General features: G+C 40.1%; 2 protein-coding genes across 2 annotated transcripts in view; both read right to left on the bottom strand.

Annotated features, from left to right (window-relative positions):
• Window positions 1–408: 408 nt before the first annotated feature.
• cyp4v2b (cytochrome P450, family 4, subfamily V, member 2b) lies at window positions 409–6,569 on the bottom strand. Its single transcript, XM_077236065.1, has 11 exons — window positions 6,298–6,569; window positions 6,086–6,198; window positions 5,904–5,989; window positions 4,493–4,683; window positions 4,254–4,323; window positions 4,009–4,135; window positions 3,496–3,666; window positions 3,316–3,418; window positions 3,016–3,150; window positions 2,411–2,590; window positions 409–1,073 (listed from the first exon to the last, which is right to left on the bottom strand). The coding sequence occupies exons 1-11, from the start codon at window positions 6,551–6,553 to the stop codon at window positions 910–912; spliced, it is 1,596 nt and encodes a 531-aa protein (XP_077092180.1). The 5' UTR covers window positions 6,554–6,569; the 3' UTR covers window positions 409–909.
• A 56-nt stretch (window positions 6,570–6,625) lies between these two features.
• Window positions 6,626–16,371, bottom strand: part of fam149a (family with sequence similarity 149 member A) — a 30,257-nt gene continuing 20,511 nt past the window's right edge. The window contains exons 11-15 of the mRNA XM_077236064.1: window positions 10,347–10,470; window positions 9,683–9,811; window positions 9,155–9,233; window positions 8,847–8,996; window positions 6,626–7,579 (exon numbers count right to left, since the gene is read on the bottom strand). Of these exons, the coding sequence (XP_077092179.1) occupies window positions 7,503–7,579; window positions 8,847–8,996; window positions 9,155–9,233; window positions 9,683–9,811; window positions 10,347–10,470 (559 nt within the window). The 3' untranslated portion in view covers window positions 6,626–7,502. The remainder of the gene's footprint in view (window positions 7,580–8,846; window positions 8,997–9,154; window positions 9,234–9,682; window positions 9,812–10,346; window positions 10,471–16,371) is intronic.

Genomic DNA, 16,371 nt, shown 5'->3' with positions numbered 1-16,371 from the left:
TTTTTCTCCAGGATTCTTGGATGAACAGAATTTCATTTTATTTTAAATAGAAATCTTTTGCAACTTTATAAAAGTCTTTACTGTCACTTGTGATCAATGTAATACATACTAACTGAATAAAAGTACAAAATTCTACAAAAATAAATAAAATAAATCTTACTGACCCGGAAACTTTTAAACCGCAGTGTATGCTTGAAATCAAATGATCAGTTTTGTACATCCTCTTTTTCTGTAATTAAAGAAGTGCAAGTGAGAATGAAAGACAATTCAACATTATAAAGGGAAACCTAGAGTGCAAATGTGCACAAATAGTTGCCTCAATTGAGTTGATTTACTTGATTATGATTCAATTCAATTATGACATTCTGTGGTTGAATATATTTATTGAATGACCACTAAACTCTATAATTCATCATTGTCGGACTTGCTGTGCTAGTTTAATGTACAACACTCTGCGGTCTCTTTTTTCTCATAATAAAATTATTTCAACTTTTCAACTTATCAATATTTCATCTACATTATGGTAAGTAGCAGTGCTGAGGTTGTCAATTAACCGATCACCCTATCTTGGCTTATTTTGTGCTGTTAAGCGGCTGGCTGTACACTATTTCTAACTTATAACTAGGTCCACATGGAATCAGAAATCTGCCTCAATTTGGGTGTTTGTTTATAAGATATTTTGCTAATTTTATTACTTCTTCAGCTACTGATAAGAGTCTGGTACTTTCAGCTCTTCTTTTTACCATCCATTCCATAGAATTACCCATAAAATCGATCACAGAAAATACAAAAATGATAGCAGATTGCGTTTGAGTCTCCTCAAAGCTAACAGCACAACAACGCTAGCAGCACAACAACTGTCTGTGATGTGAGGACTGAAGCAATCTTAAGTTTTAATGGTGGTGAGAGTTATTTGGTTCTTCTTTGTAGTTTGATCCAAATGCCCTTCTCGGGACGCAAAATGAGTTCCCCCAGAGGCCGCAGCTCCTCACGGCTCTGACACGCCTCTACGTCAAAGTGACGCAAGATCGTAGCAAGAACTACCTTCTCCTCCATCATGGCGAAGCGCTGGCCTGGAGCCACAGATACACAGAAAAAGAGAAAATGGGAAAGAGAGAATAAGGTCTTGGAATGGCAACAAGACTAAGAGAGGGGAGACATTCATGAAGTAAAATATCTACTCTAATTTGGAGCTTTCATTCCTGGAAGGTAGTGGAGATGAGTCGAGTGCTGAAATAATAAATCTCCAAAGCTATGTGGCACACTTTCAGTTTTGTTAGAAGATTATTCTTGTGTGTGGCCAGTGACCTGAACCTGCGAGCACCACTCGCTGTGAAACAATCTGTCTCATTCAGGGGTGGGGTAGAGGCCCAAACACTCTAGAGATGAGTGTGGGAGATAAGTGCACTGAGTCTCTCGTTCAGATAGTGATGCTCAATAAGCAAATTGACTCTTGGGTGAAGTATAATAGAAAAATAAACTTATAATAATAATAATGTCATAGGTTGGGAACCAAGAACTGGTTCAAATTCAGAACCTGAATGATACTACTGAATCTACTGCGGGAAACAGAATATATAGCCCGTGTAGTCTGATTATAGATAAAACAACTTTTATGAGTCGATTCTTTTTAGTGAATGAAAAACATACAACACAACCAGTGTAGTTTGATTATAGAGCAAATGGCTGTTATCAGATGGTTCTGTTTAGTGAATCAAAAGCATACAACACAATCAGTGTAGTCTCTGTGCAAATGACTCTAATGAGCCAGATAATTTTAGAGAATCAAAACAACTCTTATGATTCGGTTCTTTTTAGAGAATCAAGACATACAACACAATCAGTTTAATCTGATTTGGGAGCAAATGAGTTGATTCGTTTTGTGAATCAAACACATCCTGTAGTGTAAAACTATTGTAGTCTGATTACAAAGCAAATTACTCTAATGAGCCGTTTGTTTTTAGTGAATCAAACGCATGCAGCGCAACCAGAGAAGTCCAATTTCAGAACAAATGTCTCTAGTGAGTCGGTTCTTTTTAGTGAACCAAACACTTACTGTGCAACCACTGTACTTTAGTCTGATTCTTGGACAAATGCCTCTTATGAGCCATTTTTTTCATTAATCAAAAACATACAGCTTTCAGCAAACTGTGAGACTTAAGCAAAATCTATAAAATCTAGGTATATGGCGCGTGTAATAAAATGCACTCCTTTGTATGGTAGAGTTATATCGTTATGCTTTGTTTCCCAGCCTTTTTGTCTTATGCACCCCCACTAAGAAGGCACCAAAATTAAAATGAGCTCCTTTTCACATTAATTAATATTATACTGGATAGCATTTAGTCTTATCATTTCTATTATGTTACTTTTATAAAAAATATTTGTGTAATCATTCTGTTCTTTTTCTTACCGATGCAGTTTCTTGGCCCTGCAGAAAAAGGGATGTATGCATATGGATGCCTCCCTTTGCTGTTCTCTGGCAGAAACCTTTCCGGTCGAAATTCCTCAGGTTCTGGGAAGTAGCGCGGATCCCGGTGAAGAGCATATGGTATGATAACAGCATCCACTCCTTTTGGAACTTTGAACCCATCTGCAAACGAGCAACAAAAAAACCTCAGTCAGTTATTTTATACATATCACAGAAATTTAACAACTTAACAGGATTTAGTACACTGCACACATGCCAAACTATACCACTGTGTGGGAGACAGAATAAAGCTTTAATAAATAATTGATAAATGGATGCATTTATTGCGCATTGCAACACTTTCCGTTCTGAAAAGTTACTATCTCCCATCCAGCTGCTCTTTCATTTAACCTTGACATGAAAGACTCCAAGCTAGAAATAAACACTCGAGGTGCTTCATATTTGACAATGGGAGATGGAAATAGAAGTCGTGACATCTGCTGTTATGCTGTGATGCAAATAATGAGAGTGGCATCAAAAAAATCAGATCTTTGATCTTGCGCCGTTTGCTGCGCTGTTTGGCAAGGTGACAAACTGCTGCCACCTACTGATTTGACAGGCCTCACAGATGCTGCGTGCAAACAGAGGCACGGAGGGGAAGATCCGCAGACTCTCCTTGATAACACACTCCAGGTAGCGCAGCTTTTTCAGGTCCTCCACCTCCACGTGTCGCTCTGACGAACCTGCCAATCAGAATGCAGGAGAAGCAGCTGAACTTTAAATGAGGTTGTTAGGGAACATTCCCAAGCTGCTTTCTTGACTACTGAGTAAACAGAAAAAACTGCTTTCATTGAGAACACATCATGCTAAATGAAATACATTCCACATTGTGGTAAAGACTTGTGTACCAAACACTTCCTGTAGTTCTGCCTGCATTGCCTTCTGGACCTCAGGATGGGAGCCAATCAGATGTAAGGCCCAGTTCATTGAAGCTGCTGTGGTATCATGACCCTGTTAAAGAGAATGGTCCTTAAAATAATGTTCAACCTTTGTCTTGACAAACTTTCCTTTTATAGTTTTATTTGTACCTCAAACATGAAGGTATCCACTTCCTCCTGAATGTCTTCATGACTCAAATGCTGCCCGTTCTCATAAGTAGTTTTTAACAGCATATCTAGGAAGGCCTGTCTCTTCCTCTGCCCCTGGTCAGAATCACTATCAGACTCAGAGCTCATGAACTTCGCTCTCTCCTTGATGACCTTTAGGTCAAGAAAGCAGAAAATTCTGTACGAATAATCTAAAGGTTTGTATTTAACAATTGTAATTAGATTTTGTGGAAATTATAACTTGAATGTGCAAGGCTTCCGGTATTATTCTCTTTCAGTTATTTTACCTGTAAAAAATGCCATTATTGTTGCTTGATATTGCAAGCTACACTGTAGCATGTCTTATATTATTTTGATGTATTATTATAATTCTAAACACATTTTTTTTCATTGCAAATAGTTTTACAATTTCCTGGACTTTGTTATTGTTTTAGTTATTTACCAATTGAATCGGAAGTCTCACACATTCACAGAAAAAAAAGTGTGATCACTCACACTTGCAGTGAAAGAGTGGAGAATCTTCAATCTTCTGGAATGTTCTTTGCCTTCCTGCAACATGTTGTAGATCCAGTCTGGCCACAGCCATGGTGCTCTCTGTCTCTTGGTGATGATGTCACTCATTCTACAAGTGGAGTATAAACACTGCCAGTTCTCAGAGAGGACAGCTTGGCTCCCCTATTTATTAGCAAGAACACATGCTCTAACATTGAAGTACTTACATACTTATGTACACTACTTACTTATAGACACTTTGAACATACTCAGAGTCAGCATTGCTCTGAGCATAGATCCTCTCTCCCATTGCAGTTTCTGTTGCAAACAAAAATATCCCATATGTTTTAACAATGGTTGTTATAACTAAGCGATGAGTGTTAGGGCTATTTTACATTAGCATGCATGAGCAGTGTGTAAACAAAGCAGCAGGAAAACCTCAACAGCACTCTCACGTTGTGCTAAGGAAAGATTGGATGTACTGTACCACATATGATGTCCAAAGCACACAAGGTTACGTAGCTGAAGCAGTTGAACGGCTCTCCATCTCCCTGCTTCTGCATCTTCTGAATCAAAATATCTGTTTGTTCATTCATCACTTCAAGGAAGTCAGAGAGGATAGAGAAGTGGAAGGTTGGAGTCAGCATTTTACGCCGGTTACGCCACTTCTCCCCTGTGCTGTGGGAAGAAAAGTTGAGAAAAGTGACCTCAAACTATCTTACATGCTGTAAAGGCCTACATGGGGGTCATTTTGTATTAAATTTCTGTGTTTTTGGACTCTGCTGTGTTTTGACAGATGGCCAGAGACCTTGTGTCCGGTATGGCTGATTATAAACTGTGCTTTTGATAGACTTTGTTTGCAGTACTTGATGCAAGCTGCTCTTGAATATGAGATATGAAATCTGCCAGTTTGGCAGGTGGTCCTCTACCTTATGTGAAACAAAGTTTAGATTGACTTTAAATGTTCGGAGCTTTGAAGGACATGATTGCGGCTTTTTTAGGTAACAGAGAGATTCAAGACAACACTGCTCTTTCTACTTAATACAAAATACACATGTAGTTATTTCTAACATTATCAATTGCAAATATAATTATGTTTTTAACCCTTGCATTATGTTAAAATTCTTGGTACAATTGTTATGTTCAGGGTGTGACCCTATGAAAAAGGTAAAACAGAACTTCTCACACATTACAAAAAAGAACACACAAGAATATGATTTTTAAAACTGTATTTAACAATTTTAAAACATTTTTTCACAAAATGTATTTATTTATTACAATTTTTTTCATTTTGTGTGCTTTCCTAAGGCTTTAACAGAAGAACAAGGCACTAGCAATGGCACAATCATGGGGTAAATCCCAACAAATTTCACATAAACACATAAATCGTTCTTCGAATAAAACAGCGGCTGCCAAATGCGTAATTGTAAATACCCTAAGACTGTCACACAATATCAAGAAAAAAAGACATAAGTTGTCCCAAAAATTATTCAGAATGTAATATAAGCAACTAATAAATAATACAACTAACAAATAATACCCCCCCCCCCCCCCCAAAAAAAAACTCCCCTAATCTCCCATTGGTCGAAGAGAGAGATAAAACTCATTCCATTGGTTGCTTATTAAAGGTAATGTTGCTTTTACAGTCTGTCTAAAGTCACTGTGAATACACATTTTGGAGGAAATTAACATTCAAATGTAAATACTTAAATATGTCTATTATTCATCTATATTAAGATTAGAGAAGCTATTTTAACATAAAATTGTTAAATTGATGCTACCCTATTAATTTAATTTCACATAATATTTACAGTGAGCATTACAACAGATTGTAATAGAATTGCAAAAGAGGGCACAGTGTAATTTTCACCCAAAAAATGGTGGTAAACCCACCGTACCTAGTGAGCAGGCCTGTGCCGAGCCATGGGTGCAGGAACCTATATGGGTATGACTTGTCAAGGTGTCTGGAATTACTGAGGACCACCTGATGGAAAAACATAGGTATGAGGAAACTGGGAGGAAAACATAATAATACACATCAAAAAGTAAACGGAGAGGACAAAATTTGAGAAATAGGCACCTCAATATTCTCTGCATGATACAAGATCAGAAAGGGGACTGGACCCACCCACACCTTTGCTAGAGGAAGGTGTCTGTTTTCATTTGTGCCCTCAATAATCTGGTTGAAAAAATCTTTAACAGAAACACACTTTTATAATTTTGCAGTGTTAAATTAACATCAATCAATGGTAGGTAGAGCTGATGTTAGTCAAAAAGATCACAATCCCTTACCACCTGCATTGGCTTTAAACTGCAGTGCATTGCCAAAGATTGGATAAGCGCCTGGCATTCCTGGAATTGGTCTCATTTCGTTCCATTTTCCTATATAATTTTTAAGTGGATGATATGTGGTAGATACCAAAAGAAGTAGAATAACGGCTGTAAATATAATCCCCAGAATGTATAATCCAAAAAGGACACCCATTTTGTTTTGATGAAGCTGGCTGTAACTAAAGCTCTGAAAGACGAGCACAGAATGCTTCACCATGAACTTCAGACTTAACAGTTTCACTCTCTTAGTACAAACAGAGAGAGAGAGAATGAGAGAAAAACACCCTGGGCTAATCAAACAGATTTAGTTATGATAACTGGAACACATGCAGGTTATCTGTGGGTAAAGTGCCTCCCGCTAAAACATTAACAGACAACAGAAGTAATGCAGCAATAATGCACAACTGTGTGTTGTGGTTTACAAGCACAAATTCAGATGTCTTTCTCCAATGGAAGAGGTCTGTCAAGTCTATTGTTAAAGATAGAAAAGCATCTTGAATGGTGTGGATTTTATTCTAGCTATCTCTTGCTTCATCAAATTACAATCTAGAGCAAAAATATTAACAATTTTTTTTGTTAAAGTGAGCATAGATAAAATAATTTCAAGACCAGGAAACAAACGTCTAATATTTGATTGCTGTGATATATTACTGAACCTTTGCCAAATTATATAACAATTTTATTGCAAATGAATCCACCAAGGAGGAGAAGTCTCAATAAAATGTTGCTGAAATAAACAGTTTGATAGGTTATAACAGTATTATCAACCATCACTGTAAAATAAATAATTAGGCTATGCATTTTGTTTCATCAACCTGTTGGCCTCAGACATCTGCAGTAAAAACAAATGAATATTAAACTCAATATGCATTAACAAAACATGTTTGGCATTCATCCTTCAAAATGGTAAAAAAGGAAACAACAGGGATGCATGAGGTCATTTGTCCTGTTAGCTCCAGATTGTTCTCCAGGTCACTGTGAAAAACTATCAAATCCATAAACTGTAGGCACTGGATATGACAGTTTGTAACTGGACATATGGTGATACAAAATATGTACAATAAAGTCATATTATGACAGTGATTGAATATCAGTGCGCATCACCCTGTTGCATTCATGTCTGCCCTGTTAAGCTCTTTCATTTAATTATAAAATTAATTCCTCTGCTATGGCATGACAGGCTGAAATTTCTTCTTCACATGCAATGGAAACCGGCTCAACTGTTTCCGATGAGTCTGGCCACCTGAAAGCAGATTGTATTGGTGGTTTACTCAGTCTTAAAGAAATATTTTCATTATGTTAACCTCTTCTCTAGGACTCTACCTTATTAAAAGTGTTAATTAATCTCCAGTGTCCCAAAAGCTAAATAATGTCCATATCTTACAGACAACTCACACAAATTCCTTTTAATTAAAGCCCCCTGTGTCATTGCTTATTTTTCTGGTTCATTTATTTGTTGATTCTACACAGCATATGGTGTGTAGACTGAACAATTAATTGGTTCAGGCTTTAAAGATAGATTCTATATTAAATAAACATCAACAAAGGGCAATGAATTTAAACTATGTGAAACCAACTCTCAGAAAAAAAGGTTCAGTGGGGTTCTATATAGAACCCTAGGGATTTTGACTCAATTTTAAAATGCCCCTATTAAGCTTTTTTGAATATTACCTTTCATGCAGTGTGTAATATAGCTGTATGCGAATGTAAAATGTCTGCAAAGTTTTAAAGATCAAAGTGCTTGACGAATAAAGTTATTGTCTCCTAAAGAAAGAATTGATTCTGAACTGCTGAAATGAGTCGTCAGCAATTCCAGTCTCACTTCCAGTTACATACAGTACCTACATGACAATAGACAAATTTGCATAATGCCAGCCTATGGTCTTCATTAGCTGAACAACGTCTACTTTGACCCACCCTCAAACACTGTAGTTGTAGCTGAGGCCTGGACGAGTTTGGGTTGTGTTGTCAGTATGTCAAGAAGACGCTGTTTTCAGCACTGTGAATACAATTTGTATGCACTTCAGAAGGATAAGGACTCGGGCTGGAATTGATTCAGAAAAACCAACACCATCCATTGCTCGTATCACTGTGTATCAAGTGCTGAGGAAACCTCCAGAGCTGAAATTCAGATATGGTATTTTGACGCGCGCTGTAACCCGTAGACCAATCACAACAGACTGAGCCATCTGACCAATCAGAGCAGAGTAGACTCTCTGAGGGTTTTAAACAGACTGAATCTTTGAATAAACCGTTTTCAGACTCTTTAAGAAATGAGGTGATTTGCAATGTATATTATGTAAGTGTTTTTTGACCTTGGATGCATGTAAACCTATTGTAGGAGACATCCAAAATTAGGAACCTTTAAAATAGCATAATAGGGGTTCTATATATGGTTCTATATATGAGGCGGCTGACAAAACCCTGTGGTTATATGAAGAACCTTTTCTTCTAAGAGTGTAATAAACTGTTACATTTATGTTAGATGAAAGATAATAAGCCGCTCTGACCAATAGAGCCGAGTAGGGGCATGTTCCCTCCTTCCCCATCAGCACAGGGCAGACGCCTCCTGCTAGGTGTGGCACACTCCAAGAACCCACTAGCTGTAGAGCTGGTGATACCCATACTGAAGCCTGTCACACCCATAGGTGTGCTCTCACCTAAGAGGCATACAGAAAAAGCTTTTATTGTTATCTTATTTTTCTTACATTATTTATTTTTAAGAAGTAAAAATTTAGAGCAAAGCAAAGCCATAGTGTTTGTGTTGTCCTTCATGTCACTGGCCAAATCAGGCACCTACTTTGTAAAAGTGACGCACCTTTGACAAGTCCTCGACTTGTCCTCATGTTACAGGCAAAATCCATAGGTGTGAATGACCTTTTCATTGGGGTGTCGGACTGCAGAACAAAAACATGGCATGGTTTACATCTAAACAATAGACTCTGTCGAATTTACCACCTATTTCAAGCAGTGTTACCACAGCAGTGTCTGAGCCAGGAAAGTATCTATATCACTTCTTGTAGGATTTGGTGTCATGTTTCTACAAAGTTGTAAAGAACTCTTTTGGTATTTGGTTTTGTTTCACATTAAACTGCTGGTGACCCATAGCTATAACTGCCTAACATCTGATACCACAATGACTACTACTGGACTTCTTTTTACAAGAAAATACCATTTCATTCATTCTATTTTAAAAATATCATGTTTAATCAATGTGTTACTTGCCGTAATTATTTGAATTTGAAATGTACTAGCGATTTTTAAAAATACTTTCTAAGTAAATTCTACACCATTCTTCCCCCCCAGTGTAAATTCTGTACTATGATCTCTGAATGAGATTCATTACTCTGAATGTATGAGTAGTATTGGGCCGAGACAGAGACTCCAGCATCAGGGTGGGCTCTCTCAACGGTGGGAGATTGTTTACTGCATGCGTGACACTGGTAGCTCCGCCTCTTATGACCCTCCCTCTGAGCTAAGAGATACAGAGAGAGATCACAGCTTTGACTCTGAAATCAAACCAAATCAGTGCAGACTGAATTGCTAAACATCCTTAAATACACATTTACTTACACAGAACTTGTTGCCATATTCCTTCCAATTTAAAAAATTGATATTAGTTTAAGATAGTTTGAACTTTCTAAAGAGCAAAATGCAACCATGTTTACTATATCGAATGTCATATCAACTAGACTATGGAGGGAATATGTCCCTTTCACCCATAAAAAAAAACTGCTGCTATCTCTGTTTACAGAGATCAAAGTCTGCTCTACACACTATTTTTAGGTTTCTTTAATGAATAGAAAGTTCAAAAGAACTGTATTTATTTCAAATAGAAATATTTTGAAACTTTATAAATGTCTTTACTGTCACTTTTGATCAATTTCATGAGTCCTTGGAGAATAAAAGTATACATTTTTCTGACCTGAAACATTTAAAAGGTAATGTATGTATGTGATAAGGCAGATCAATAGTCTTTAGGCCACAGTGACACCGGTGTGGCTTGTTACCTGCACAAGCTTGGAAATAGGAGCATAGTAATCCTGCTCTGGAGACTCAGAGTGTATCTGAGGAAGCCTGTGGTTTTGAATGGCACTCACTGGGGGAGAGGGCAGGCTTTCATTCACAGTGGATCTGTGAGAAACAAACCCAAGAACACATACTTACTCTAATTAGCAATCTGCATGTTAACTCATTCCTGATACCCCAGCAGGAGCTCAAGGCCACATCTATGATTTTTCCAAGTGATGACAAGGTTAAACATTTTAAGATTAATTAGGTACAATGCAGCTTGAGGGACTAATTTAACAAACGCTTTAAAAAGAGTCTGCATTTAAAAAGGTCTCAGCCTGTTATAACGTGACCCCAGTAAACCTTGCATTGAATAATCTGCAACAACAACATATTATGAAAGAGTTGCATCATGCATTAAGTTGTTACTGCAGCAGAACCTCTCTTATCATATTCTTTACGTAAAACTTGTGAGGATATAAAACGATGCACGTAGAGGTGTAGTTCACCCAAAAATGTTCTCAGAGAAACACAAAAGAAGAAATACTATTTCTCTCCATGTAACTGCAATACATAGCGACTGGAGCTTCCAAGCTTAAAAAAGGATGCTATAAAGGCACATTAAAATGACCATAAAAGCAGCCCATATGTCTTGTGTATAATATTCCAAGTGTTCTAAAGCCATTTGATAGTTTTTTTTTATGATGAACAAACCTTTTTTTAACAAATCTTTATTTACAGACAGATGAATTTGTTTAACCGATTCAATGGAAGTATATGACTCAAAAGAATAATTTGTTCACGAGTCGAACATCATTACTTTTTTATGAAGTCTTATGATGGTGCCAACTAGGGATGTCAATATTATCAGTGAATAATGACTTTAAAGGGGACATATCATGCTAAATCCACTTTTTTAGCCCGTAAATGCATTTTGTTGTATATTTGGAGTGTTTATAAGTACAGAAAAGTTGAAATTAGTCTCTTGTGCTTCGTTGATCTCTTTATATTCTGTTTTGGTCATATTTTGCAACCTGTTCCGATTTTTCTATTCTCTATGACTTTTTTTGAACAATTACGTCACAGTATTTGCAGCGGAACTGCCAAATAATGACATCGACTACCGGCCCAACATTTCGAGCAATCCGGCATTTTAATTTCTCGCTGCGATTTTGTAGTACAAGCTCAAGGATGCAGAAGTTACGAGAGGGTAAGTCAAAATGTTCGGTTGTTGGATGTAGTAACCCACAGGCTTCATTACACCGTCTCCCAGCATCAGAACCTCTTCGAAGTGCCTGGTTGAGTTTTATTTTCCATGGAAATGTACCCACATGACCATCTGTGGTTAAAGTCATTTTTGTGTGCACGGACGAAGCACTTCAAGGATAACTACTTCAGCAACCTCCGCCAGTATAAAGAAGGATTTGCCGACAACTTTCGTCTGATTGAGGGGTCAATTCCTTCTATCTTTGGAGACGACTAACAGAGCACTTCGGTAAGCTGTAAATAACGTTTTTACGTGCAATAATAACATGCTTTTCTTTAATTGTTTATAATATAACTTATATTTTGTTTTGTGAGTGTTAAATAGTCGTTGTAAAACATGCAGTATTGTAGTAGTGGGCATGGATGGAGAAGTTACTGTAAATACAGTAACATACGATTGTGATACATCCATATGAAGACGTTGTTCTGCAGGTTCGTCGTCTTCATTTTCATCTCGCTCCGGGTCCGGCTCGAACATGTAAGGCTTGATGGACAAGTCTTCCGTTGTTGACATTTTGTCAATAACGTGTGAATAAAAAGTTTCTGTGCCGCTAGATAATCGTATCTCTGCTATCAAACTAATAAAATGGCCGAACGGGGTGGAGTTGAAACGAGTGTCACCTCTGCAACCTGGAGAGGGGGCGGGGTATGAAGTTTCTCATTTGCATTTAAAGAGACCGCACCAAAACAAGTTGCTCTCAGACGCACATCAGAAAAGGGGTAGAAAAGGGGCCTGTGGAGCTATAATAATGAGGAATTCAGACCCAAGCATTGCAGTTCTGCTTTATATAGACCACAAATGTGTGATTTATATGTAAAAAGGAACGATTTAAAAGCATGATATGTCCCCTTTAAAGTCACCATGAAATTAACATTAACAATTCTTTTTTTAAATGAAATATTGCAGTATTTATTATAAATGATTTATCCATGCACATAATTTATTTTATTCATGTGCCAAATATTTAATCAAAATAACTTCCTCTCCTCTTTGTAACTTCTCTACTCTTCTCTTTTATTTTATTTTCTTCTCTTCTTTGATGACGTTTACTGGAGCGAGGGCAGGACAACCTGTCACTCAAATGAGATCACACCAATAGCAAACTACAATGATCCAATTGATTCCCGATAAGCAAAATCAAGTTCCCTTCCGAGGGAACTCATTCTGCGTCGAGAATCGACACATTGGGGAACACCTTCAGCGTGACACGTCTGAAGCCTGTATGGAACTAGTCCAATCTCAATTGGTGTTGCGTCATTACGTCACTCGTGATGTCGCATGTCATGGTGATGCGGAAGCTATAAAAGGACGCTGGATCACAACAGCGTCAGCTATCTGGTTTTCAGCAAGCGTTCTGTGTGACTGTTTGTCTTATTTGGTGTTGTCTGTCAAAATCACTCACTTATATATAAAGAATGGCGAATAAAGAGAAGCAATTCAGAAAAGTGTGTGTCCCCTGGGCCGCGCTATTTGAGCGAGTGCTGTTTGTCTGGGAGTGGAGCATGCACGGGTAGCACTTGAGGGCGCTGTCTGTGCAAACTGTGATCTGTTGCCCCTAAGAACGCTCCGCTCCCGCCTGAGCCTGTTTGATAAATCAGGCCAGGCTTGCGCTCCCAGTGGATCAGGTCCTGCGTCTGTCGAGGCAGCGCAGCGCCTGCACACATGGGGATCGCAAATGGAGCTGACAGATGATTTTGAAACGGCTTCGGCCCTTTCTCAGCATTCAGCAGCCAGCTCCATTGGTCCCACGCATGGGTCGGAAGCCTGCTATGTGGCATCTTCCGCCCGTGACAAGGACCCGATGCTCAAATTATCTGACTCCGAGGAGTTAGATATTTTGAGCATCGAGGCAGGAGAATGTGAGGATTCGCCACCCCATTCTCCTGCCTACGAGTAGCTGCTGGAGGTTGTGACCAAGGCAGTGGCCAAATTAAACATCGATTGGCCAGCAGAGAAGCCTCGGTGTGGAGATCGATGAAGAAAGGGAGGCTCTGGCGTGAAGGCTGTGACAGGGCTTGCAGGAAGCGTTCATCTAACTTGCTTTTTTTCTTGAAAAAGGCTTCCTGCAAGCCCTGTCACAGTCTTCGCGCCAGAGCCTCCCTTTCTTCACCGATCTCCACACTGAGGTGTCGAGATCGTGGAGTAAGCCGTTCTCGTTAAGATTATCAAGCCCCAATGTCCACATATATTCCTCCATTGTGGGCTCGAGAGAGAACAGCTATGGGGTGATGCCGTGGGTGGAAGAGACCCTCGCTTCCTATCTTTCACCCGACGCTGCATCATCCCTGAGAGCTCCGGCGTGCCCCTCCAAGCCCTGCTCTACTACATCGGCCTTGGTGGGGAAAGCATATATGGCAGCGGGTCGGGCGCATGCCTTCATGCAATGGGGTTATTGCAGACATACCAGGCCGACCTCCTCAAAGAGGTGGACGACAGCAGGGAGGTCGTCCTCGACGATATTACTGAACTTCGTTGAGCGGTTGACTTGTCTCTCTGTCTTGTCTCTACTAAAAAGACGGCTCTTGCCATCGGCCGCTCTATGGGAGCATTAGTAGCTACGGAGAGACACCGGTGCCGTCGTTCCAGATCTTGTTGGTCTGCTGCAAGGGGGCAGTCCCACAAGGCAGCCGCCAGTGTTGCCTTTCGTGCTCCCCCACTAAAAGCCTGGAGCCAGAGACAACACTCTCAGCCGAAGTTCTCCAAACCGAAGGCAGATCTGAGGACTGGGGATCAATCAGGCGAGGAATGGTTTGACGAAGAGGCCCTGACGCAATGCGCAGGCCTCTGAGGACAGTCCCCCACGGGAGCGAGCATCAACATCTCGCTCCCTCACGGAGCCCTCAGGAAATTGATGTTTGCTTCCTGCCGCCAACGGCGTTTCGGGATGCATCGGTTTCAAGCGAACGCAGTCAATGCAGTTTCCTGCCAGTCAACTGCTTCAGGTCGACGAAATCGCTCAAAGCTCAACAGCTGAGGCCAGTCCCGAGAGACTGGTCCCCCTTGTAGTGTATTTAGACACCTGGAAAGGTCTTCAAAATATATCTCAATGGGTCCTGCGCACAGTGGAAAAAGGGTACAGAATTCAGTTCGAGTATCGTCCACCGAAATTCAGCGGGGTGGTTCACACCCTTGTCAGCCCCGAGCAGGGTTGGGTCATGGAACAAGAAGTTCAGTCCCTCTTAGCAAAGAAAGCCATAAAGCAGGTTCCTCTTCAAGAAAGGGAATCCGGGTTCAACAGCTGGTACTTCATAGTTCCCAAAAAGGATGGGGGGTTACGCCCTATAATAGATCTCAGAGTGTTGAATCGGTCTCTGAGGAGGTTCAGATTCAAAATGCTAACCATACCTATTATCGTGAGTCAGGTCAGGTCAGGTCAGAGGACTGGTTGTCATGATAGATCTAAAAGACGCGTTTTTTCACATATCCATCCTTCCCCATCACAGGAAGTTTCTGAGGTTCGCTTTTGGAGGAAAAGTGTATCAATACCGAGTTCTTCCACTCGGTCTAGCATTGTCACCTCGCACCTTGACGAAAGGCATGGATGCTGCTCTAGCTCCGCTGAGACTTCACAGCATTCGTATTCTCAATTACATTGACGACTGGCTCATTCTGGCACAGTCAGAGGAGATGGCGGCTCAACATTGAGGTGTTGTTCCAGTGTTTCCTCTAATATTTTTTCCAGCTGTGGTGGCAGGCCCATTTCCACAGGGTGAGGGGGAGTCGGCCATGAGTGATATTCCCAGGGGCCATGCCCCCTTGACCCAGGTGTTTAAACCTCCCCTAAGTATTATAATATGAAAGACTCCGGTTTAGAGCGGCAAAGCGATTATGCGCATCCCGTGCGCAGAATGATGGACTTGAAGCAGCGCAAAGTCAAGGGTGCAGCGCTTCGCATTGAAATGTTCAAAGCACAAAGCGAAGAGATATTTGATGCTTAGTCTATTATATCTATGCAACAGTTTATTGAGCCTTTTCTTTTAACAGTTTTAAATTTCAGTTACAGTGCGCATGAAGAACAAATTCATATTGCTCTCTACTCCAGTGCTATAATCTAACAGGCACCAAGAAAGGAATATGATTTAGAAAGCACAATAAACTCCAGCAAGATAAAGTCATTTTATGCAAATCATAAACCTTTATCCACAAATAAAGTATAATAATGGGAACATTGATCTTGAAGAGAGTGTCATCGTGTTGAATGTAGCGGAAACACTGAGCCATCTGAGGTGCTTGGGGTTGAGACTCAATGTCAAGAAAAGTTCGTTAATTCCTCTTCAGAGAACAACATTCATGGGGGTAGTGTGGGATTCAGATACAATGCTGCTGTCATTACAGTTGTCTCCAATTCATATAAACACCTTCTTGACCACAGTCACGAGTATATAGCAAGGCCAGGCCATCACTGTCAAACATTTTCAAAGGGTTCTGGGTCTCCTGGCACCAGCGTCCAACGTAATACCTTTTGGCCTGCTGTATATGAGGGCCCTGCAGTGGTGGCTCAGGATCAGATGGTTTTCCCCGAGGGGGAACCCATTTTGCACGATCAAAGTAATGTGATTGTTCTTTGGTCATGTGGAAGAAAGCATGGTTCCTGTCCCAAAGCCCTGTGTTGGGAGCACAGTGTCAGAGAAAAATAGTGACCACGGATGCGTGCGTCCCTCACAGGCTGGGGAGCGGTCATGGAGGGCCGCTACACCAGGGGCCAATGGAAGGACCACCATCTCTCGTGGCACATCAATTGCCTGGAGATGTTGGCT

Source organism: Siphateles boraxobius, unplaced genomic scaffold (genome assembly GCF_051911475.1).
Source record: "Siphateles boraxobius isolate OS27281-9 unplaced genomic scaffold, OSU_SipBor_1 2, whole genome shotgun sequence".
Classification (NCBI taxonomy): domain Eukaryota; kingdom Metazoa; phylum Chordata; class Actinopteri; order Cypriniformes; family Leuciscidae; genus Siphateles; species Siphateles boraxobius.
The sequence above is the reverse complement of the archived record's forward strand: the minus strand, read 5'-3'. Positions and strand labels throughout refer to the sequence as shown.

Coding starts and splice junctions, on each gene's coding strand:
- cyp4v2b (XM_077236065.1), bottom strand. CDS start 6,553: ATGGTGAAGCATTCTGTGCTCGTCTTTCAGAGCTTTAGTTACAGCCAG. Junction 5,990..6,085: donor ATCATGCAGAGAATATTGAG/GTGCCTATTTCT, acceptor TTTTTCCATCAG/GTGGTCCTCAGTAATTCCAG. Junction 3,667..4,008: donor TCCACTCTTTCACTGCAAGT/GTGAGTGATCAC, acceptor CTTGACCTAAAG/GTCATCAAGGAGAGAGCGAA.